Source organism: Polypterus senegalus, chromosome 13 (genome assembly GCF_016835505.1).
Source record: "Polypterus senegalus isolate Bchr_013 chromosome 13, ASM1683550v1, whole genome shotgun sequence".
In the NCBI taxonomy this organism is placed as follows: Eukaryota; Metazoa; Chordata; class Cladistia; order Polypteriformes; family Polypteridae; genus Polypterus; species Polypterus senegalus.
In genome coordinates, this window is record NC_053166.1 from 121,539,064 (window position 1) to 121,562,891 (window position 23,828).

At 38.1% G+C, this 23,828-nt stretch overlaps 2 protein-coding genes across 9 annotated transcripts in view; one reads left to right on the forward strand and one right to left on the reverse strand.

Annotated features, from left to right (window-relative positions):
• rufy1 (RUN and FYVE domain containing 1) overlaps nucleotides 1-6,489 on the forward strand; it is a 72,189-nt gene extending 65,700 nt beyond the window's left edge. Inside the window, exons 16-18 of the mRNA XM_039774910.1 lie at nucleotides 649-697; nucleotides 1,019-1,096; nucleotides 5,536-6,489. Of these exons, the coding sequence (XP_039630844.1) occupies nucleotides 649-697; nucleotides 1,019-1,096; nucleotides 5,536-5,679 (271 nt within the window). The 3' untranslated portion in view covers nucleotides 5,680-6,489. The remainder of the gene's footprint in view (nucleotides 1-648; nucleotides 698-1,018; nucleotides 1,097-5,535) is intronic.
• An 8,706-nt stretch (nucleotides 6,490-15,195) lies between these two features.
• Nucleotides 15,196-23,507, reverse strand: hnrnph1l (heterogeneous nuclear ribonucleoprotein H1, like). Of its 8 annotated transcripts, none has more exons than XM_039775987.1 (13): nucleotides 23,419-23,506; nucleotides 22,407-22,529; nucleotides 22,138-22,293; nucleotides 21,658-21,801; nucleotides 20,976-21,114; nucleotides 20,177-20,355; nucleotides 19,594-19,668; nucleotides 19,261-19,373; nucleotides 18,959-19,094; nucleotides 18,798-18,881; nucleotides 17,512-17,610; nucleotides 16,508-16,744; nucleotides 15,822-15,930 (listed from the first exon to the last, which is right to left on the reverse strand). In XM_039775987.1, the coding sequence occupies exons 2-12, from the start codon at nucleotides 22,498-22,500 to the stop codon at nucleotides 16,536-16,538; spliced, it is 1,428 nt and encodes a 475-aa protein (XP_039631921.1). In that variant the 5' UTR covers nucleotides 22,501-22,529; nucleotides 23,419-23,506; the 3' UTR covers nucleotides 15,822-15,930; nucleotides 16,508-16,535. The 8 variants fall into 8 exon arrangements, with proteins under 8 accessions (XP_039631924.1, XP_039631923.1, XP_039631927.1 ...); XM_039775985.1 differs by having other exon boundaries at nucleotides 19,585-19,668; XM_039775986.1 differs by having other exon boundaries at nucleotides 17,521-17,610; nucleotides 19,585-19,668; nucleotides 23,419-23,505.
• Between the last annotated feature and the right edge of the window lie 321 nt (nucleotides 23,508-23,828).

Sequence of the window (23,828 nt, forward strand, 5' to 3'; positions counted from 1 at the left end):
GTGGCGTCTCCCCAACAACAAATTTTATGTGCGCTGCCGCGACTACCCAATCAGCACTCTCCCCAGCAATAGTGTTCTTTATATCTTATCATGCGTGGCCGTTCACTGTGTGCCCAGCTTCCAGTGTGTGTGCTTTATTTGCTCATCGTGCGCGGCGGTGTCTAGGCCATTCACTGCGCGCCCAACTTCCAGTGTAAAGGCCCACGCGCGAGCGCATGGGCGGGGCACAGTACAATGTGCGGCGCGGCCCGCGCATGCGCACTTCACCAGAAGACACACACGCACGGACACTGGACGCACACAAGGGTTTTATTAAAGAGGATGATGAAGGGGATTAATACAGTGGATTGAGACTGTTACTTTAAAAGTAGTTCAACAAAAACATTAGGACACAGTAGGAATCTTGTTAAGAGTAAATTTTGCTCAAATATTAGGAAGTTTTTTTTCTTCTCACATGGAGAACCATATACACATGGAATAAGCTGCCAAGTAGTGTGGCAGACAGTAGGACTTTAGTGAACTTCATAACTCAACTTATTGTCAGGTATTTTGGAAGAATTAAATGTATAGGACTGTTAAGCTTTATTGGGCTGAATGGCCTTTTCATGTCCAGATTGTTCTAATGTAACTATATTTATTTTCTATCAGATCAAAACTGAAAATGGAAGATTTTAAAGAAGTAAACAAAGCACTAAAGGTGACTTTTTATTTATTTAACTTTAAACAACATTTTATTTTTCCTAATCTTTAAATTCTAGTTTTTATTTTCTCACTTTTTTTTATTTGGGCTGTCTGTCTTGATTGCAATATCTGAACCAACGAACATTTTGAATAGTTTTCTTAACTGTCTTTGCTTTCCTGCCTTTATGGTAAATACCATGTAATATGTTGTCAGAAGAAAATCTGAAAGCTGGTGTCCAGCTGTGTGGCAGAGTCTCCACATTGTTTAGTAAGCTTTCTAAATTATTGGTGTGCTTGTTTTGCCACTCTTGCCAATTTTTTGTTTTGTTAATTGCAGGGTCACGCATGGTTGAAGGATGATGAAGCCACTCACTGCAAACAATGTGAAAAGGAGTTCTCCATTGCACGGAGAAAGGTGAGTGTTAATTACAAAAATAATGAAAGGTTCCTGAAAGATTTCCATCCACCAAGTAATGTGGAGGTTCATATGCTTGATTTTCTGAATACTATGAAGAAATTATTTTTGTTATACTCTGTTTTTGTATACTAGTGCTGACGGGAAGAGTAAGACTCTGTATTACAGCAAATTCTCTGTATTAATCACAGATTATGTCAGTTGGACTGGGACCCTAAAGGCACTCTCATTGGCTGTTAAAGTTTCATCTTCAAATTATGTTATGTATCATAAGATGTCACTAATGATAGTATATGAAGCTGGAATTATTAGACCCGAATCTTAAAATCTTAAACCAATCTATCTAAAAATAAAGTCTATTTGGTGAACTCACCATATTACTTCTCATTGTAACCAACCCTTGTCTTCAACACACTCTGTCCACTTAACCGCCCGTGATTTAATCCAAAATGAGCTCAAATGTTTGTTTTGGTTCTCCAGCCAACTCATTACTGCCTCCTTGAAGTCTTTATTGTCAGAAAATCACCATCCTTCTAGGAATTTCTTCAGGGTTCAAAGGAGAGAAAAGTCACTGGGGGCCAGGTCTGGACTGTGAATGGTTAGTCTCTCAAAGCCACATTCCCTGATAGCAGTCTACGATTTTTTTGATTTGTAGGATGGTGGGTTGTCATGAAACAGCAATATGCCTGCTAACAGTTTTGCCTGATGTTTTTGTTAGATGTCCTCACGTAATGACTTAATTGATTGATCCAAAACTTCACCTTAGTACAAAGGATCATCAAAACCGTATACAGTATTCCACTCCTCATGGACTTCCTTTGCTTCCTTTCGTTCCTTTGGAAGGAATTTAATGACAGAATGATGTCCTCAATCTGCCGGTTTCTTTGTAGACTTGCAGGTAGATGTACTTGTCATCCTCTTTCTTTCAGTGCTTGCAATGAAATGACCTCAAACAGCATTTGTGGATTGCCATGTAGTGACCTGGATCCTCATGCATAAATGGGGCATACTTACAAAAATGTTGTGTAAGAATGTTTCCACGTTCAAATCTCAACATATAAAACCTAAACTTGCCATAAAGCTACGCACATTTCCACAGTAGCTCATACCCTGTCGTACGCAAGTTCTGTGCTCGGTTTTGCAGACTGGCGGCACCCAGCGGCAAAGCAGTGCTACTGTTCCTGTGTGGTTACCCTTTCTTTTTTAGATCCACATCCCACGGCTTTATGAATACACTGAAATTAACCACATATTGTTTATTAGTTTAATGCATCTGATTGTAATTAACCTGTAACAACATAATGGTCCACAGAATGGTCAGACTATTCCAAATAACATAACTGCTTTAACATTGTTACTCTCACTACACCTTCTTCTTCTTCGTTTAGCTGCTCTGTTAGGGGTTGCCACAGCTGATCATCTTTTTCCATGTTACTCTCACTGCACCACTCGGAGTATTTATATCACTGTATCTGAGTGTGAATCACAGCTGTACAGCAGCTTATCGGAAAGAGAATTATCGGCATACAGCATCAAGCACACGCTGCCTTAGCCATGCTGTCTATTGAACTGCACTCATACGGCAAACGCTTCAGAGCCTTTCCTCGCGGTTCAGAAACAGTTTCATCTCAGGAACTATAAACGCACTCAATTAATCCATCAGGTGCTCCTTGTAGAACTGTTTGTACTTATAATTACAGTTATCTCACTGTAAGCTTGCACTACAGCTATAATATTGCAAACCTGAGCCACTTTATAAATGCATATTTACATATGATGACAATATCATTTTTAAGATGAAATGTAGCAAAATATGTTTATTACATTATACAGATAAAATGTTAACATCATTTAAATAATCTATATTGTTAATAATTAAATATGTGAGTACACGGTGCCGCAGTGCTAGCAAGCCGCTGGTGCACCGTTCACGGATTGCTACTGCCTTAGCTGTATTCTTGCTGGTGTTGGCGTGACACTGGAAGGATAGATGGATAGAATAATTAAACATGTAGTACAAAGATATTTCAATGTTCCTTAAAAGTTTTGAAGAATCGGTGTTCTAAACTTACAGATGGCTTAACGTCTATTACAGAGCTGATTGTATGGCAATTGGGTATTTGGAGAAAGAAAAGTAAGGACAGGAATTGGAGGTTAGTACGTTTGAAAGAGACAGTACTGGTACAATAAAGTATTTCATTGAAGGTCACGCATGGCGCAGCAAACAATCACTGCGCCACCGTGTTCCCATGTTTAATAACATGATTTAACTCCTATCATCATGAAAATTATATCACGTATACATTTCAGTATTTTAATTATTCAGAGAGCTGTAATGGATTCTGTGTCCTGTCGGAGGAAGAGAAAGCCCTTTAAGTACAGAGCGCATAGAAGATCAAATATAAAACAAAGCATTTAACGTGCTACTTTAGCTACGATGGGATTTGAGACACTAGTAAATTAAACAATTTTAAGTTGAAGTTTATGATGTTTTACTTTAATGACAAAATAAACTTTGTGATTAAAGTTGACATTTTGTGCTTTTTCCAACTGTGTGCCTTTTTTTTTTTTCTCTGTACCCTAATAAGCTTTCATATGACACTCAGATGGTGGGCTACGACTCGCCTTTTCACGACGACTTTGATATCTGACAACTTCTTTTTTTTATTTCGGGCACTGTGCGACTTTGTGAACTTGAGCATTCCAGTTTCTCCGACACGCTATGTCACTCAATCAACTTCCTTTTGTTGTTTATACCACTATTTAAATCAACAAATAGTACGTTTTTCCTTGCCTCCGCTTGGTATTCGCTGAAATTCTGTTTTCCCTTGTGCTTTTGCCATTGCATTTTCACAAAACGCTGACCTTAAGGGCTATTTATATTGATTTGCATATTCAAAGAGGTGTAATTCTGGGAGGAGTTGGGGTGGGGCAGCAGGCGCGTGCATGTGCGTTAATTTTCATGCTGACCAAGATTTATGTAGCGGAAGAACATGGAAGCTGGCGTTCACAAAGATTTACGAATCTGGATTTTTTGTGCATAAGCACATTTCCGCTTTTGTGCTTACTTCATGTTATAGTGTGAATTCTGCGCACGGCGTTATGCACGAGGCCCCTGGTCTCCAGTGACAAGTTTAGATATTTAACACAAGATCTAATATATTCGCATTTAAGTTCTCCCGCGGATAAGTCAGGGCTTTATTTTACCTTTTTAATTTCCGGTATTTTATGATATCTTTTGTATAAGTCGAATGGTCCAAGAGATTATGATATGCTAACGCCAACCTGAGAGAAAAAAAGGCTGTGTGCTCCGTGGTTACTCTATGTATTGTGCCTATGTGACCACATGGTAATACCTGAACTATTCCAAAGCGACTTTTGCACTGTTTTGTGTTTTTTGCATCTCACACCCTCAAACGCCTTTATCGCAAGAGCATCCCTTATCTATGATGGAGCGTTAGATCTGAAGAAAATATGAAGCTGGTTTTAAATTCAAAGTCAAAGTGGTGAAATTAATTGGTAACTGTGCTGCTGCAACAAAATGCGATGTGTCTGAGAAACTGATGCGAGATTGGAGTAGGCAAGAAGATGTTAAAGACAAAAAAAAGTTAAGTGTCATATTTTTAAACGGGCGTATAAGTCACAATCTGATTTTACAATCAATTTTTTTTGTGTTTCAAGACCCGACTTATATGTGAGTATATATGGTATATTCAGAAAAATTATTGAATGTCCCTTATATCTTTCTTTCTAGATTCTTATTGCACAAAATATTAAAATAGTACAAATGGTTGAAAAGGCGCCAGTCCAAGCCCAGACTTAAGAGACTTAAGATTTAATTTTTTTTTTTTTTTATTAATCTTGAGCAAACAATCCTGTTAAGAGTGTTATTTATGTGTGAAATTCAGCACATCATTCACCAAGGCACTTGTTGCACTGTTTAGGTCTTTTGGCAAACAAGATAATTCTGGTGTGTGTATTTATATTAAACCAAAGGAAGAGATATGTCTAAAAGTAATCTTTGTTTATCAGTGTAACAGTGAGCTTTGATAGCTGTTTATAATACTGTAAGAGAGCAGCTTTGAAAATTGTTTTTTGAAATGGTAATGTGAAATGTTTAAAAAGAATAATTGGTGAATGGAGAAAGAAATGGGTATTTTTGGCTGATTTTAGGAAAGCAGCTTACCTTGTATTTTACTGCACTATTGTAACCTTGTATATCAAGTGTTTGAAATCATCAGTGTTTTCATAAAATGAACTAGAAGAAGGAGGTATGGATTTGCAGTTATCAAGCCACTTTGATATTAAGTAAACGTCTTATCAACTGTGCAGAAATGCATTATCCCAGCTGGATCTATGCAAAACACACTTTTCAGTCTAGCATCTGAGTGAAGTTAAAAAGGAAAAAAACATCTTTTCTGTCTTTTTCTCCCCTTCAGCACCACTGCAGAAACTGTGGAGATATATACTGTAATAATTGTTCGAGCAATGAGCTAGCACTGCCATCATACCCCAAGCCTGTTCGAGTCTGCGACACCTGTCATACTCTCTTACTGCAGAGATGTTCCTCCACTGGCTCCTGACTGGTTCGTTCTTCTCTGGGAATGAGACTGTTGTAGTTGGAGATCCTAACCTTAACTAAAAGGTGAAAATGGTTGCTCTCCATTTTAACACAGGTGTTCTATTTCTACCTGAGGGTACGGTATATTGCTGGTTTCTGTGTTTGATTGCTGCAGCTTGGGTATGGATTAAGAAGATATTGTACCTTGACAGTACTATAATTTTTTTCAGTGCTAAATTTAGACATCTATTTTGATTGAGATGTTCTTTATACAGGTCTGTAAATTCAATTTGTGTTAAAAAAATTTTATATATAAATACAAAATCACACTGCCTACATCAGATACTGATAAAGCTGTGTGTTTATCATTTTTAATACAACTCTGTTACTATTAATGAAAGAGCTACATTTCTACTTGTCAAATCAATACTTTCCTATGCAAAATGTTTAATATCATGTGCCTTTACTAATGAAATAAACTAGAAAAATGTGCAAGTGTTAACAGAAACTAGCATGCAAAGTACTTTGGCATAGGCAACCCAGAGCTATGTATAATTAGGCATTGCCCACCCTACCAGTGACCAGGTGTGTGGTGATGGATGAGAGATGTTGCGATGCAAGGCCCAAGGCAACTGGCATGGACAGTTAACATCAGGAAAGATGTTAACATCACAGAGAGTAAGCTGCATTCTTATGTATAAAACTCATTGTTGCTGTGTATGTCTATGTTTGTTCTTTATATAATTCCACTGCCTTGGTCCAATCTCAACAAAAGTTGGCACACTTATCCGAGATTGTCAAGAAGATGCACTAAACTAATTTGAAACCCAAAGTTTTGACTTTTCTGTTCTTTGTACAATTCCACAGCCTTGCTCCACTCTACACACATTTTGCCAGAAATACACCCCAGACTAAAGGAGTACTGCATGTTCCCTTTTTACTTTAAGTACTGTGCCTTCTCCTGGATTTTGAGTAATGAAGTATATTAAGTTATTTTTCTTTGGGAGGGGACACTCTAAATATCACTTAGAGATATTAGATAGGGCAGCCTTAAATTTACTGACCCGAGTAGCACCAGGTGCTACTACATTAGAAATAATATCCAAATAGTACAATGGGATAAACTATAATATTCACTGTAAGACCCAAGTCCATGGCACAGTGTACTAAATCCAGCTATTTGATTTGAAATAAAGTGTAATAAATAGCTATTGTGGGCAAACTAGGCTATCTGCCACCATGTTGCTGATGCACTCATCTCCCGTTTCTATGCCCATTTACTCTTGTCAAGGAGAGGACATTTCTAACCCATTCCAGGGCAGTAGGCTATATGCACATGGTAGTGCTGACAAACTTCCGATGAAATCTCAGTCAGATCTGTCACTTCCGTTGTCCATACTGTAGTTGAAATTCTTTTTCTGGCCATTAAGCAAAAATCACAAGTTTCATCATCAGCTCTCTGCGGTGGGTTGGCACCCTGCCCAGGATTGTTTCCTGCCTTGTGCTCTGTGTTGGCTGGGATTGGCTCCAGCAGACCCCCGGGACCCTGTGTTCGGATTCAGTGGGTTGGAAAATGGATGGATGGATCATCAGCTCTACAGCTGAACATTGTTATGTACCTTTGTGTCATGCTTTCAATAATTCCTACAAGGTACTTAGTTTTCATACATTTCACTTTGATGCGGAAACCCAATCTGAATGGATCGTCACTATTGGGAGAGAGAGTATGGTTAAGTCCCCATACCTGAATTTGCAGCCGACATTTTAAAAAAAAGAGAATATTCATGAGCTTGGGTCTGAGACAGGCCGGCAACCCTTGAAGAAGGGAGCGGTTTCTGTGTTGTTTGAGAGCAACAGTTTCTCCCTTCCATTTTCAAGACCTGCAGTTTGGGAGAGGAGAATGCAACTGAGAGAGGACACTCTGGGCGAGGAGGAGGATGATAAAATCCTCAAGGACCACAACTATGCTTAGGCTCTGGATCCATATGTTGTCGACATAGCGCTTGATAAAAACATGTCTCTCAAAGAGGAGATCCTCCAGCTGTGGAAACAAATTGAGACCCTCACAATGAAGCAGCGGTTTGGTGTTCTCTGATTTGTTGGCTCAGACAGAGACATCGCTTTTTCACAAGGTAAGATGTCCAGCAGACTCATGTTATTATGTATTGTAGCATCTGTGCCAAGCTCCACAATGGATGGATTCTCTGCTCTTTACATGGCTCTTTGAGGTGGCTCACTATCCTTAAAAAGACTGCTTTGCTTTTTGCCACACTAATTGGAAAAAGCACATGTGACTGTGCAGAATTGCCATTTTTATAGGTGCTCCTGAGGTGATTCCTTGTGTGGTGGGTACGGCAACACGCTGTATCAGTGCATGTTCTCAACCTCTTCTCTCCTGCTATTGATCATGTAATGTCAGCTCATTCTTTTGGTGAATCATCCCTGGCTGATATAACTTGTCCAGTGCCATTGCAGTATTAAGCTTGCATAGATATTCAGCTGGCCCTGCCTAAAGTTTAATGAATAATTAATGAAATTGTTTTTTTAAAGAAGACTAACGTAATCACATACAGTATTTGTCCCATGCAAGTTCACAGTAGACAGAAGTTTTTAATGCATATGGATCTTACCTTCATAATTGTGGATGTAGCTTGAAAAGTATAGTTGGAAGCCTCTCTCCTTTTTAGCTCTTGACAGCTGGCAGAATATTTGAATAATGCAAGTTACGTTATTTACCTTAAGCCTGGGCACGTCTTGAAGTGATCAGATGAAAAACGCTGTAGCTAGTCCATTTTGGTGTCTGCGCCGGAAGTGCAGCAGCTGTCAGATGCAGAATCCGGAAGAGAGTGTGCATGTAGTCATGAGCCGACTTAAAACCTACGAAGGCCACAATGCATTATTGTCCTTTTAAACCTATTGGGTACAAACCATAACCAGCAAAATGGTCTCCATTGTTACTTTCTTAAGGTTTTGTAAATTTCTGGCCCAGAATTTCTACTCTATATTGTCTCAAGATGTGCATTAAGGGGAGGCTACTGACTATTGTCCATTTTTCCAGAGTTTGAATTTTGTCTGCATGGCATTTCTTCACTAAAGCCCCTTTTGGATTCTTTTATTAAGCTTTGATTTTTCTCCTATGTATGGCGTCCAAACCTCATAGCCTGAGTGACTTTCCCAACTACAAGATATACTGTGTCCTTGCTAAATGTCACAGACTTCCCTAGAAATATCTACCCTGTACCAAACAGAGTAAACCTGTGGCATAATGGTTAGTGCTGCTGTGTTACAGTTGAGGCCAGGAAACGGACAGCCTTCAAATCTGCACATTCTTCTTTCCATGTATTTATTTCTGTGTGATCTGGCATTCCCTCCATATCAAAAAAAAAATATTGCCTCATCAGGAGGTTTGACTGCCGTATTACTGGTCTTTTGTGATGGACTGCTACTCACTCCATATGCGTAAGGATGTCCTGTGATGGGATGCCACCCTGTCTGCGCCCATCTTGTGCTCAGTACCACTAGAATCGATTCCATTCATCACACATTTCAGTGCTGGCTTAAGTGGTGTCATAAACTGGATGGATATGCTGAACACAACGCGCTAACATATTTGTACATGGCTACAGCATCTCCCCAGTTTTGCTGCTAAGCTAACTGATATGAAAGTTGTAACATTTCACTTTTTTTTTTTTACTTCATCCAAGAGGCAGTTTTTGCCGTTTTGTTTTTTAACTAGTTTTGGAACAATGTGTCATATTCAAAAGTAATAACAGAAAGCAATTACATGTTTTAGTAGACTGCATTGTAAAATACAGTTAAAAAACACATTTAACTGAGTTAAAAATGGAACACAAATAGCATTAGAAGATTGTAATTCAAGGGAAATGCAAATGGCCTCCATCGATGTGTGCGAATGCTGGAGGGTTTGTGATTGACTGACTCTTCAATTTTCTTAAACATTTTTAATTGGCATACCCAAGAAAATAGCAAAGAAAAGGTTAATTATTAACACAAAAAGACCAGTACTGGTATAAAATCAGCATCAGTATTACACTGTGAAAGGAGAAAAGCATCTGAAACAAATTCTCTACTAAGCTTATTAATATTAGTTAAAACCAGTAATTCGTTCAAATTATAGAAGTAAGTAAGAACTATGAAAAGAACTGATTTATACTGTAAAGCTGTTACCTTAAAAGATTTTAATTACAGTCCTAAAGTACACAGAAACAAAAGGGTGTCTTTGTGTCAGGGTGAAGTGGAGCTCCTTTTTACATCCTGCCCTGTCTTGGCTATAAACAGCCAGGGTGGTCCTTGTTGCATGTTGAGCAGGTGTGGTGGGCTGACTAACTTGGGGGCCCCTAGGCTGAAGCCAAGCTCAACTCCCCCATGGCCTTCCTGTTAAGACAAACAAGTCTTCTTACTACCTTCAGGTTGTGCGACCCATAGCAAGCATGAAATGCAAATCACTGTGTGTGGCACTTGATGTGCACACTGTCGCTTTTAACATACAAATGTAACTATATTATGGGCCATAGAAAGGTACCCTATGAAATACCAGCCTGGCTTTCAGGCCAATAATATATCCACATCAGTGACTGAAGAGATAAGCAGCGAGGATCCGTGGCAAACCACACAGCAAGGTCACCCCAGTAGTCAGTCTGCCCAGTCAACCAGCTACAAAATCGTGGGTGAATGCACAATGTGTGCCCTGCCTTCAGAAGCTTTTTATTCTGGTGTTCTTTACAGCAAAATCCTTTACGATTCCTGTGAAATCCATTTGTTGAAGGATACCCTCTTTCAAGCGACATCAGTGTTGAGTTTTTCCTGTTGCTCTTTAGACCCCAGGCTAATTTATGGCCAAACCATTTTTAAAAGAGTGCTCCTTGTAAGCTTTAGTGACAAATTGTGCCCTTCAATGTATTTGAACATACAGTATCACTCCTTACTGACTTTTATGTTAAGTAGTGTAGTGCACTGGTGCTCAGCTTCAGTACAGACCTGTAGCCTGGACCAGTCACACCTCATCAATCTCTCACAAGCTTGTGGCTCACTGGTTTGACATTATAATATCAATGCTCAGTCCATTCCAGCAGGTACATCTGGAAAGCAGTTTCATTTTCCTAAGAAGCTATTGAACTACAGTTAAAAGAATTTTTTTTTTTTTTTTTTAAAAGGCACCTAAACCAGCCTAGAATAGCCTATTCATTAATCCACCCAGGCCCAGCATCTCCAGTCGTCTGCCCGGAATTCTAATCCATGTTTATAAATCAGTTGCCCCTTTTTCATGTAAGGAATTCCTTGAAACCACAAGTTGAATTTGCAGTTTGCTATATATATATATATATATATATATATATATATATATATATATATATATATATACACACATCCTGCTTATCCGGGGTCGGGTTGCGGGTCAGCAGCTTAAGCAGAGAGGCCCAGACTTCCCTCTCCCTGGCCACTTGTTCCAGCTCTTCCAGGAGAATCCCAAGGCGTTCCCAGGCCAGCCCTCCCTCAAGTGTGTTCTGGGTCTTTCCCAGGGCCTCTTCCAGGTTTGTTGTGCCCAGAACACCTCAGCAGGGAGGCGTCCAGGAGGCATCACCTCTTCTGACTCCTCTCGCTGCGGAGGAGTAGCGGCTATCTATATCTCTCTATATATAAATAAAATTATTTTTTCGTTAAAGTGAAATCATTTGAAAATATTTAATATTGACAAATATTTAACATAGGCAGAACAAAAAGTGGGCCATGGAAAGTAGTAACAACACACTGTTGACACTATGTTGCAATGCTGATACAGAACTGCACAGCTGGAGAGCAAAACAGTAACAGTGTTGCCATCCACAGCCAACCATTGTTGCAAACAGGCAGCAAACACTAGTTTTCTTGTTACATCTGGGTTATTTTCATCAAGAATCTGAGAAAAGTATTAACCCCAAATTGGGAAAAAAAAAACACAAATTCTCACTTGGAAAAAGTTTTGTACAGGTCCTCTAACACTTCGCAGGATCTAAATCGATAACATTTTAATCAAGCAATCAGATTCTCTCCTCTTAACTTTTATTCATCTATCTATTTACTTCTTAGTCTTAAACGTTTTACTCTGCTGGCCTAGCTCTCTCTTATGGGTGGGGGGTCGATATGTTTCAAACCTAGTTTTGTAAAACTTTACTTTTGTATGGAATGTTATTTGATTCTAATAAAATATTTATAAAAAAAAAATATATATATATATATATATATATATATATATATATATATATATATATATATATATATATATATATATATATATATCAGGCTGTTGATCACCTTTTTGTTCATTGCATTTTCTTTCTCAACCGTGAGCCATGAAAGTGGAAAAACAAAAAGATGTTGCATAGAAAACGTGGCACCAGTTCTCTTGTATATCAAAGTTGCCAGGTTGAGGGTTCTCATCCACAGAACACTTTTGGGCCATGAGTGTTACTTACCCAACATTGAAAGATCCGGACAAAAACCTGACAGGATATCCCTTCTGAAGATGATTACACAATGTTAATGTTCCAAGATTCATTCTTTAAAAATATTGTGCACATAAAATACACTGTGTGCACAATTATTAGGCAAGTGAGTATTTTGACCATATCATCATTTTTAATGCGTATATTCCAACTCCAAGCTGTATTAACTTGAATGCTTATTGGATTTAAGCACGTCAGGTGATGTGTATTTGTGTAATGAGGGAGGGTGTGGCCTAAGGAGATCAACACCCTATATCAAGGTGTGCAGAATTATTAGGCAGCTAGTTTTCCTCAGGCAAAATGGGCCAAAAAAGAGATTTAACTGACTCTGAAAAGTCAAAAATTGTAAAAAGTCTTTCAGAGGGATGCAGCACTTTTGGAATTGCTAAGATATTGGTGTGTGATCACAGAACCATCAAACATTTTGTTGCAAATAGTCAACAGGGTCGCAAGAAACGTGTTGAGAACAAAAAAAGCAAATTAGCTGCCAAAGATTTGAGAAGAATCAAACGTAAAGCTACCAGGAACCCATTATCCTCCAGTACTTTCATATTCCAGAGCTGCAACCTACCTGGAGTGCCCAGAAGTACAAGGTGTTCAGTGCTCAAAGACATGGCCAAGGTAAGGAGGGCTGAAACCCAACCACCACTGAACAAGAAACATAAGTTGAAACGTCAAAACTGGGCCAAGAAATATCTGAAGACAGATTTTTTTCAAAGGTTTTATGGACCGATGAGATGAGTGACTCTTGATGGACCAGTGGATCAGTAATGGGCACAGAGCTCCACTCCAACGTGGAGGTGGGGTACTGGTATGAGCTGGTATTTTTAAAGATGAGCTAGTTGGACCTTTTTGCATTGAAGATGAACTCAAAATCAACTCCCAAACCTACTGCCAGTTTTTCGAAGACACTTTCTTCAAACAGTGATACAGGAAAAGACCATGATTTTTATGCAGGCCAATGCTCCATCACTTGCATCGAAGTTCTCCACTGCGTGGCCAGCCAGTAAAGGCCTTAAAGATGAAGGAATGACATGGCCCCCCTTCCTCATCTGACCTAAACCCTATCGAGAACTTGTGGGCACTTCTTAAACGCTAGATTTACGGGGGAGAAAAACAATACACCTCTCTGAAGAGTGTCTGGGAGGCTGTAGTCACTGCTCCACAAAAAGCTGATCGTCAACAGATCAAGAAACTGACAGACTCCATGAATGGAAAGGCTTATGACTGTTATTGGAAAGAAGGGTGGCTATATTGGTCATTGATTGATTGATTTTTTTTTTTTGAAATGTCAGAGATGTTTATTTGTAAATTTTGAGGTGTTTATTATTCTCACTATAACAGATGAAAACAAACAAGTGAGATGGGAAAATTTTCATTTTTCCTTTAGTTGCATAATAAATCTGCACACTAATAGTTGCCTAATTGTGCGCACATATGTATTCCCCTGATGTTCACACTCACATTTCCGTTGTGAAACATTCAGGCTTCAGGTTTATTAACATTTTGGATTGACTGATAGCACTGTTTGTGCACAATTATTAGGCAAGTTGTATTTTTGAGGATTAATTTTAATATGGAACAAAGTGTAAAGATACATGCAAATCTGAACATTGGAACTCTATCATGTCTAAGAGTCTAGATTTGTATTTTAAAAAAAACTGGCCATAAACTCAGATACCGTATATCTTCTAGTAGTGGCCGGCTTCTTATTGACGCCCGTTTCCAATAAAAGCCAGGTTAGAACAGATGTTGTGACAGATTGACGCCGGTCTCCTTTAAGCGCCGGTCAGTAGTAAACGCCGATCTCCAATGACCCACCGCCTTTTTCGTACGCTAATCCTCTTTTCGTACCACCTAGGCTACCGCCCTCCTGCAGTGAATCATACGGCAAGTACCTTTTAGTGTCAAAAATGTTATGTCGTCAGATGCTATCAAGGAAGCGAGAAAGTCAAAAAGAAATTTGTGTGTACATTTTGCCCTTTAGTCTCCACATCAATCATAACACCACAGGGAGGGCAGAGGTAGCAGGAAGAACATGAAAATGCCATCCTCGACACGTTAATCCTAATAAAACTTATTACTGCGCAACAAGCAATGGGAGTACCTGTATTGCCATCACAAGATGAACTCGCAAATAACGAAGCAATCATTACCTATTCAGACGACGAGTAGATGGTAAGTACTGTACTTTATTGTATCTTATCCAGTCTGTCGTAATGTATACGTATATGCGCGAGTTTGGAGCTCACTGCATTTCCTTATGGTCTGCAGGGGACTTGTCGGGCTGATGAGCGCTTTCGTGCGAAATTCGGACTGGTGCAGGCCAGTGCTGGTGGCATCATTGGCAAGAAAGTGGACGTCTACCATAACTGTCATGCTTACGGTAGTACCGTACTGTATACTGCTTTAATAAGACCGTACTGCTGTACTGATAATTTCATTAAATCCTGAAATGTTCATCCAGTGTTGCCTACATTTTGTGACCGTAAATACGGTACCTGCCAAATGAACCCCGTTTACCCATCACCATTCCGTCTGCGAGGCGAATGGCCGGTTTCCAACAACCGCTGGTCTCTTTTAAACGTCGGGCCGTCCGAATATTTTTTGAATAAACGCCGGGGCTACTATTGGAAGATATACGGTATGCAATAAAGTCTGACAAGCAGAAAACAATGTTGAGACTGGAGCAGAGTACACACTGCACTTCAAACAGGCTCTTGATATCAGATCAATACCTGAATGCCACCAACAGGTCCATCACTTCAATGGAGTGGTCAAGTTAAGATTTCAGGAAAATACTTCTCCTGGGGGAAAAAAAAAAGTCTTTCCTACGGTTTAAGAATTTTAATAAAGTTACTCCCAAGTCACAATTTAATTCCTTCAGGTGCCTCAAATCGACAAAGCAATTCAGAAACAGCTACTAAAAAAAAGGTCACCGAGTTGAAGCTGTGCCCTTGTTAAACTTGACCTTCCATTTAAACTGGTGTGTCAATGGGAAAAAATTTTATATAAATCCATATTACACAAAGAAGTTTATAATTGAACCAATTAATGTTTATTTACTTTGCGCAATACACAATCACAAAAATTAACTGATTTTTTTACCTTCATGACAAAGGGGAGACATTTTAAAACAGTTGGTCTGTATTGCGACTTGTTCCCACCATTTTAAAAAAGCAACTCAAGCATGCCCTCCCAGAAAATATAAAAAGCTCAGATCACACCCCCTAGTCAGCTAGACATCTTTCCAGTTGCCAACTAAAGAAAAAAAATTCAATTTACATCTTGATATTTACAAAAAAGCATGTGTTTCATGCACTTGAAACATTTAGCTTTAGAAGATGCTTCCTCAAATTCCTATAATACTAGATAGAGGCCTCAAGCCTTTTGTGTTACCACTGAAAATGAGTCTACATAAAACTTAGAGGAGTACACAGAACAAAAGTGAAGACCAGCAATTAAAAAAGTGAAACTCTCTGCATCGCAGCCAGTGAAGATGACAGGATGTACTTCCAAACTGAAAGTCCATATTACTTTGAATGGCAACCCTCAAACATTTCAGCAAGATCTGGCTATTGCAGAGCTTCAGTCCATTTTGGAAAAAAATTGTACACTTTCAAAAAAAAGAAGAAAAAAAAAAAAAACAAATTACATCCCCCATCCTCCACTCATATTCATGTTGTTGGACATGGCACCCATTCCATTCATTCCCATTGAGCCACGGTTTCCACTTCCATAATAGCTGCTGTTCATCCCACTTTGATTACCTGTAAAGAGAAAGAAGAAACATTCAGCTGCCAACATAACCAAAACTTCATTCATGATTAAATTATCATAACCCTTTACATCCCATCATTAATGCAAGGAATCTAGCCAAATGGAAGTTCTCATGCAATAGTTTGCATTTTTTTTAAATTAGCAGATTAATATCCCAGCAGGATATAAAGGGTTAAATGAGTATTTTACAAATAACCAGTGGCTAAAAACAGCAAGCATTATTGAGCAGGTGGTTGTACAAAGCAACATCAGAGCTGATATTTGCGAAGGACCAAAACAAATGCCATTATTACTGACCAATCACCTGCATGAAAAGCTCTTGCTGTTAACCAATCTGGAAATTAAAAGTGCAGTTTTTGCTCAAGGTTCCTTCCATGGTATTGCTGTTAAAATTAACTTTTACGAGTAAAGGAGTTAAAAATTTACACCAAAATATATAATATATAAAAAAAAGGACAAATTTAGAATTAAGCACAAAATGTAAAAAGTTGAAACATTTAAGACTCGCTCAACTTTATAAGCGGATCTTAACATTCCCATGGAAACGAGCAATGGGAAAACACTTGCCGTTTGAGGTAATGACGTGGCTCTGCTCTTAGATATGGGGGTGAAGTTTTTGTGCAATCACAGTAATAGGTTGTTGGATTTGAGAAGTCCCGGCATTAGCTTCCTGCAACGTGTTTGTTCCGGCTGATGTTAGGATTGCGGACCAATCATGTTGTTGTGGATTTGTCGACCAATAGCTTTCGACGGAGGAGTCATTTTTATGGCACGTTACATCATAGATTTGTTTACCATCCAGGCCTGCATTTGAGAGAAGTTGTACAGCGGTAGCACAGAGGCAAAGATTTCTGTACCTTTGGCTAAGATAAGTTTCAGCAAAATAAAAGAACTTGGCCCATTTTCACAAGTCATTAGCAGCATGCTAATGACATATAAATATGGGCCTTGCTCACCTAATATAAGTTTGTACAATAAAAAAGCAATCATAAGCATCTGCACATTACTGAAATAACCTCTCCAAAACATTTACACAGGTTTAGGGCATATGCTGCCCAAAAAGGGATGGCTACTAAGAACAGGGATACTGTTAAGGCCAGTGGCACTAGATAATTGGTCAAAATGAAGCTGTTCTAGTGGTTGGAATGCATTCTAAAGGCCATGAGTGCAACCATGGCACTGATTCAAGACTTAACTCATATTACATTTAGGAGAGCAAGAATCAGCAGCATGGAGAGGTTTACCTTTAAAAACTACACATTTATTAATACCATTTTGAAAAAGAAAGTAAATGCCCATGTAACAGGCAAAGGCCAATTTCACGGCTTACATTCCTGACATCTGTAGATTTATTGCCAATTGCTTATTACCCCACTAAAGTAAAAGCCAGTAAGGCTAAACTTACAAAACTACACCTTTTTGCTAGACTTGCAATTTTGCACCCTCCCCCCATACTAATTCTACATGGCTTCCAGAGTTGCAGGGCCCTTTAGGGACATAAATCCACCCCCCTTTTCCCAAAAAAAAAAAAACAAAACAAAAAAAAAAACATCTGTAGAAATGACACTCACTGTACTCACCGTAGCCACCCATGCTGGTTTGATTATTATAGCCACCTGTATAACCACCTCCCATCTGCTGATTACTGGGTCCATATGTAGACTGATTAGCTTGAAGGAGAGAAAAGAGGGAAAGAAAAATTAAAAATGAACAAAATAAAAGCATGACAAATATTTAAAAACATAGTAAGAAACAATGCTAGGTTTTATTTCAGCCAGCATGGTAGCATGCTTTTGGCAGGACAGTGTTTCTTGACAGGTTTTCTTCAAAGTTAGCATCTACTTAATCACTTCACTGGAGACCTGACATCAACTAACTCAAAATATTCCCACTTTGTTGGTTAAAGTTAAAATCTGTGAAATTTAAAAATTGTCTGCATACTGTAAGACACACAATTCTATGTATATCTGGAATATGCTCAAATACAATTCAGATCCAATGGGCTGAGACAGTCTTGGTTCCATCAAGCTGCTAAGAGTGTGAAACAAAAAAGCTTCACAAAGGCAACCCAAGTCACAGCACTAATCCGCATTCATCGATATAATGAAAACACCAACGGGTGTTAGGGTAGCTGGTAGCTCATACAAAATAAATAAGTGAGAACACAGAGGTTACATGTCATGCCGCCTTTTGAATTATATACATTTTACAACTGCAAATTTGTACAACAGTTGTACAAATCTGGAAGCAGTAGTATTATTGTCGTGTACAGAGAACTGTGGACAGTGAAATTCTTGCTTCTACAACAGCCAACATCATTGTTTTCTGGTATTTCACACACCGTACAGGACACCACCTCAAGCACTGCAAAAAAACAGCAGTCTTCACTACTAAATGTTAAAAATGCTTAGTCAAACAACTTCAAAACACATTTGTCTCCAATGTTTTTAAAGAGTAAAAGATCTGTGCATCGACATCTGAACCAAAGCAAAGCAGTCGTGCAAAGCCATCCAAATCTACTTCATGTAGTATTCTGTTGTGCATTTTGAGGTACTGAACAATGCAAGTGTCAATAAGGTATTAAGAAAGTGCTCTCTAATAATGTATACATAATGGTCAGTGCATGTAAGGTGTACTTTGAAAACCCAATTACATATCTAAAAAACACCACAGACAAAATTATCCTATATTTGTAACAGAAACCTGGCTGGCTTAACATATACAAGTCATGAAGTTTCATTGGTGAATTTTATCATGCGCTTAAAATAAAGTTTTTCATTGTTGCATATGAAAGTGTAAAAATAAAATCTCAGTAAACCTATCAAGATTTAGGCAAAGTCCTAAAAATCAAATTTACCCATTGCTCCCATCATCTGATTTCCATATGCTCCATTGTTTCCACCAGCAGTCGAATTCAAAAAAAGTTCAACATATCTGTGCTCTAAAGAAAAGATGATAATTACAATAAAGTTCATAAACAATAGGTGGCTACAAAATACAAATCCACAATCAACTTACGCATATTTGCTTTGTCTTTAGACATAGCTGCTACAGCATCTTCATGGGTAGCAAACTCAACATCTGCCTCCCCTGTTACTCTTCCATCAGGACCAATCTCTATGTGAACTCTGACTGGATTAAGTGGTGAAAAGAACTAGGGCGGGGGGAGAGAAGACAGTAAAATTAAAAATACTTATGAAAAGTTATCTTCATACAATACTCCCTAGGAAAACAAACTACAATTGCATCTATTACAACTCATGAGCTCTAAAACACTTTTCATTAATTCAAATGTCTTAAACATTTCCCTGCACACTTACATTGTAAATGTCAGTCTCTGTAGCACGGTATGGTAAACCCCTCATATGCACACAATGACCAGTTGTACTCTGAAAAGTGGAGGTGCCATCCCCGTATCTACCATCAGAAACCCCTGAGGAATGAAAAAAATAAAACCACACATGGAAAACATGGCTTCAAGGAAAACCACTTAAACAATGCAAAACAATTTAAAGCCCTTACGTTTCATGCTTATCAACCTACTACTTATCCTAGTGTAACCTCTAGTATATTCTGATATGTTCTGATAACTTTTCTATAGTTGGTAACCAAAGGCATGAGTAATAAAAAAAGGTTTGACATGCCTTCAGTACCTCGTCCAAAACGGTGATCGGAGCCAAAACCATAGCCATCACTGTATCCATTGTAGTCATCATAACTACCATAGCCTGAAAAACAAGAGTGATCAGCTTTAAAAAAAAAAGTATCTAACACGCCCAGCTACACATTTGAAGGCAAACATGAGGCTGATGCATCAAAACTGACAACTGTCACGAACAGGCTACAGACTAGTTTCTAATAACGGTTCAGTTTTTCCCCCTCCCCTGTTCATTCCCAAAAATATCCAATACAAAAGCATATTTAGTAAGTCATACCAATTACTAGCTCCAAAAAATCCACACTTAAATTAACTCTTCCTGTCAGATTATCAATGTACTGTCTTGTGCAAATCACCAGCATCAGAACTAAAATTCCTAGTGTACAGCTCTATAAAAATGAATAATCTAGAACTAAAGTAGCTAAGCAAAACAAAGTGGAAGAGAGGTAACAACTTGTGTAAATAATTACCCCTCAGTAACAATATATTCTACAAAGGCCATTTATTAGGGGGTGTTTGCACAGGACACAGCTAAAAGACAACTTCCAGTCAGACGTTCATGTATACACTTTACTCACCACCACCATATCCGCCCCGACGCATCCGGTCAAATGATCCGCCTCGTCCCATGTTACTGTAACCTCTGCCACCCCCAGGCCGGTCATATGGCCCAGGTCTCTGCATGCCCATTGACTTTCGTGGAGGTTCATAATGGGTACGCACTTCTGCTCGACTGCTCTTGAAAATTTCAATATACCTAAATCCCCATAAAACAAAAAGTTAGTTAGTTTGAAGAAACAATACCACCAGTTTTCTAAAGATCATACAACTTTTACATTAAACAATTACAAAAATAAATGTGTAAAAGACTGGCCCCTATGTGTCAGTCTAAATGTTAACATACAAAAATATAAAATTAGAACATTCAAATATTCATTTCACAATTTAGAAAACCACTGTCTGAAAGATTCTACTGCATAAGCTTGACCAGATATAAAGTAATGTTACAAAAAATATACGACTAATTGAAGGAAATGGTAGTGCAGTACGCATTACCAGTATGGCAATTACAAATCTAACTTTTCTTATGGTTACCTGGACAAGCTTAAGGGTTTGTTTCTTTATCCAACTCTTACTGCAGTAGGAGATTACAAAATGTGTATGCATTTTAAAAATACGATTAAACACATTATCATTAAATATTGAAGGCTAAACCATGTTTTTTTTTTTTACTCAGACAGGGTAATAATTATAATAAGATTTTCTGTAATTTGATACAAGAATTTGAAATAATTACTTAATACATTGTTTTGTACCAGTCATATAAAATGTATACCATAAGAAAAGCGACTTAACCAGCCAACCATCCATCCCCACCTGTGCCCTATTCTTTCCTTGTGTTTCTTTAGAGCCTTTTCAGCTATATCCTGTGAAGCAAACTGCACGAAGGCCTCCCCCGTACTCCTCCCCTGGAAGTCCACCGGCAATGTTATCCCATTTGGCACGATTTCCAACCCTTCAACCCAAGGACAAATAACCCCAGCAGGGGAAATATTAAATCACATGCCCAGTTACAGTTGTTACTTAATGCAAAGACTATACATACCAGGTGTTCGCTCATGAATACTGAAATGGACAATGGAGTGCAAGGGGTACCCTTAGATTTAGAACTAATATTAAGCTATAAACTGAAGGGCCCCTTTGATTATATTATTAAATACAAAACTTGCCAAACAATTTTTCCACAAAACAAATGTTTGAATCAATAAACACTCCATTTAGTAAATAAGGTTTTCAAATGCCAATTAAGACAAATTTTGTAATTTCAAATGGAATTCTGAAACTAATTGAGCAAACAATTTATGACAATATATTCTGAAAAAATTACATTAAAATTGCAATGTCATTCAATTTATAATCAAAGCCAATTTAACTATATTACAAAACATGTTTAATAGTAGTAAATAGTTCAACATTTAAAAAAACTACAACATGCATCTCCTAAAATTAACTTTTTAACAACCAATTTAAAAACCAAAAATAAGTTTTAACAACATACCTGAAAAAAACTGAACAATTTCTTCTTTGCTGCATCCAAAGGGTAAACCTCTGAGTCTTACTAAACCATCACCAGCTGACTCAGGGCAGTTAGGACCAGTGTGTTTCAGAACCCAATCCATTTCAACATTGTTAGATTTAAATACTGAGAGAAGAGGAAATTTGAAATAACCTTCTTAGCATTGTATACAAATACTCTTAAGTGCTGTATTGTATATTTGCCCTCAACTGTATATGGAACGTTTCAACTTCATGCAATTAAAAGCAAATTATGCAGGAATACAGTTTTTGCAATAAAAGTTGACTGGTAACGTAAAAGAAAAAAGTTTAATACAATTCGCTAATGGTCTAAGGTGATGGACATTCCAAAAGCAGACAAGCACTGTTCATGGTAAGACTTAAGCACTAAAAAAAATATATAAATAAAAATAAAAAAAATGTTATACCTTCAATTGCTTGGCACTTTTAATATATACATTACCTTCAACGTATCGATGTCCCATGGTCTCCCGATCCTTTTTAACTGCAATTTTCAAGTCCTCTTCCGTTTCCAGTTCTACAAACGCCTCTCCACTTGGTCTTCCTTCCCTGGTGTAAGTGAAGTGAATGCCAGCAGCATCATTGACGATTTTGCAATCTAAAATGCAAGACAAATGCAAAACAGGCTGTGTACGTTAGTAAAACGTCAAACGAAAAGTATAACATTGACATTTGGCACTGCTGGTAGAAAACGTTAAAACGAGCACTCACCAGAGAAGAACCTCTGGACTTCCTCTGTTGAACAGGACCACGGCAGGCCTCGTACACGAACAACGAATCCTTCACTTTCTCCACTGGTGGACATGTTTCTATTATTTTATATGATGAAGGGAACTGTAATCATAAAGGTATATTTTTAAATTGGTCACCCTTGAGATTTGGCACTTTCAGATTTCAATGTATATCCATAATTAACAATTGCGCTTGCAAGTAGGCCACGAAGGCCTGGCAGCGTTTAAACGAACTTGCGGCGTGGCGGATCACATACAGTCACTGATACTCTGAAACTATAAATCTCAAATAAAGTCGAGTCCCATTAATGCGTCCACATTTTTAAAATTTACCATTTCCTCCAAAGTACACAGACAACGCTTCCTACACGAAGCAAGAATATAAAAAGTGCATTACATAAGCATTCCAAAAAATTCTCAGCAAGCGTAAACATCCATTTCAACATACATTACTTTAAGAAAAGAAAATTTACCAAATTATATCTTTTACCAGCTGCAGGCCTGTACCGATTTCTGATACCAAAAGACTTCTGTGAAGGGGATCACGAATCGACATACAGCCTACGCATGTCGTCCGACATTTTATACTCGGTAGTTGGGAGCACAACACAATTAGATTAGAAACAACCAAAAAATAGCATACGATGGATAAAATTACGTGTTCATAATTCGCACATCCAAACATACATGATTAGTATCAGAAATTCACTAGAACACCGAGTCCTGTTCTCTCCTTAAAATGCTGGCCTTTGGAGTCGACCTGCTACGCATACTTGAAGGCCTTAACAATGCACAAAAGGAAATGAAGGCCTCAAATTACACAACGACGAAAAACGATAAGAACGCAACACGATGTTTTAAAACGAATGAATTCAAACTTTGGTACATTTTCACGATATTAAAGTCAAAACAGGTTTTACGCGATCCCTTATACAATATTTACAAGTATATATATATAATTTTTTTAACGAACATTCCACTAGCAGACCTACCTACGCTTCCTCTTCTTTCTCCGGCGTGACTAACGTCCAGATGTAACTGCGCCTGCGCTATGTTAGCTTAACCCCTCCCATAGCAAGAGTGCTGGGAGAGAAACTGCTACAAAATGGCGTCTAGACGTGACGTAGTGAATTGTTACAAAAGGGTCATGTTTAAGCAGGTAGAATTGTCGGAAGGGTTAGGTTTGCCATTTTTATTATGCCTTTTAATAAGGAATTTTTGTCACTACTAAAAAAAGAAAACAATATGAACGAATTTCTACAACTATCTTGTCTATATATATATTTTTTCTCTATGGATTTCTTTGTTTTCTTTTTATCATGTATTTTTTATTTTGTATGAGAAAAGAATATGCCAAATGCTTGTCATTAACATAAACTCCATAATATGAAATATTGTATGC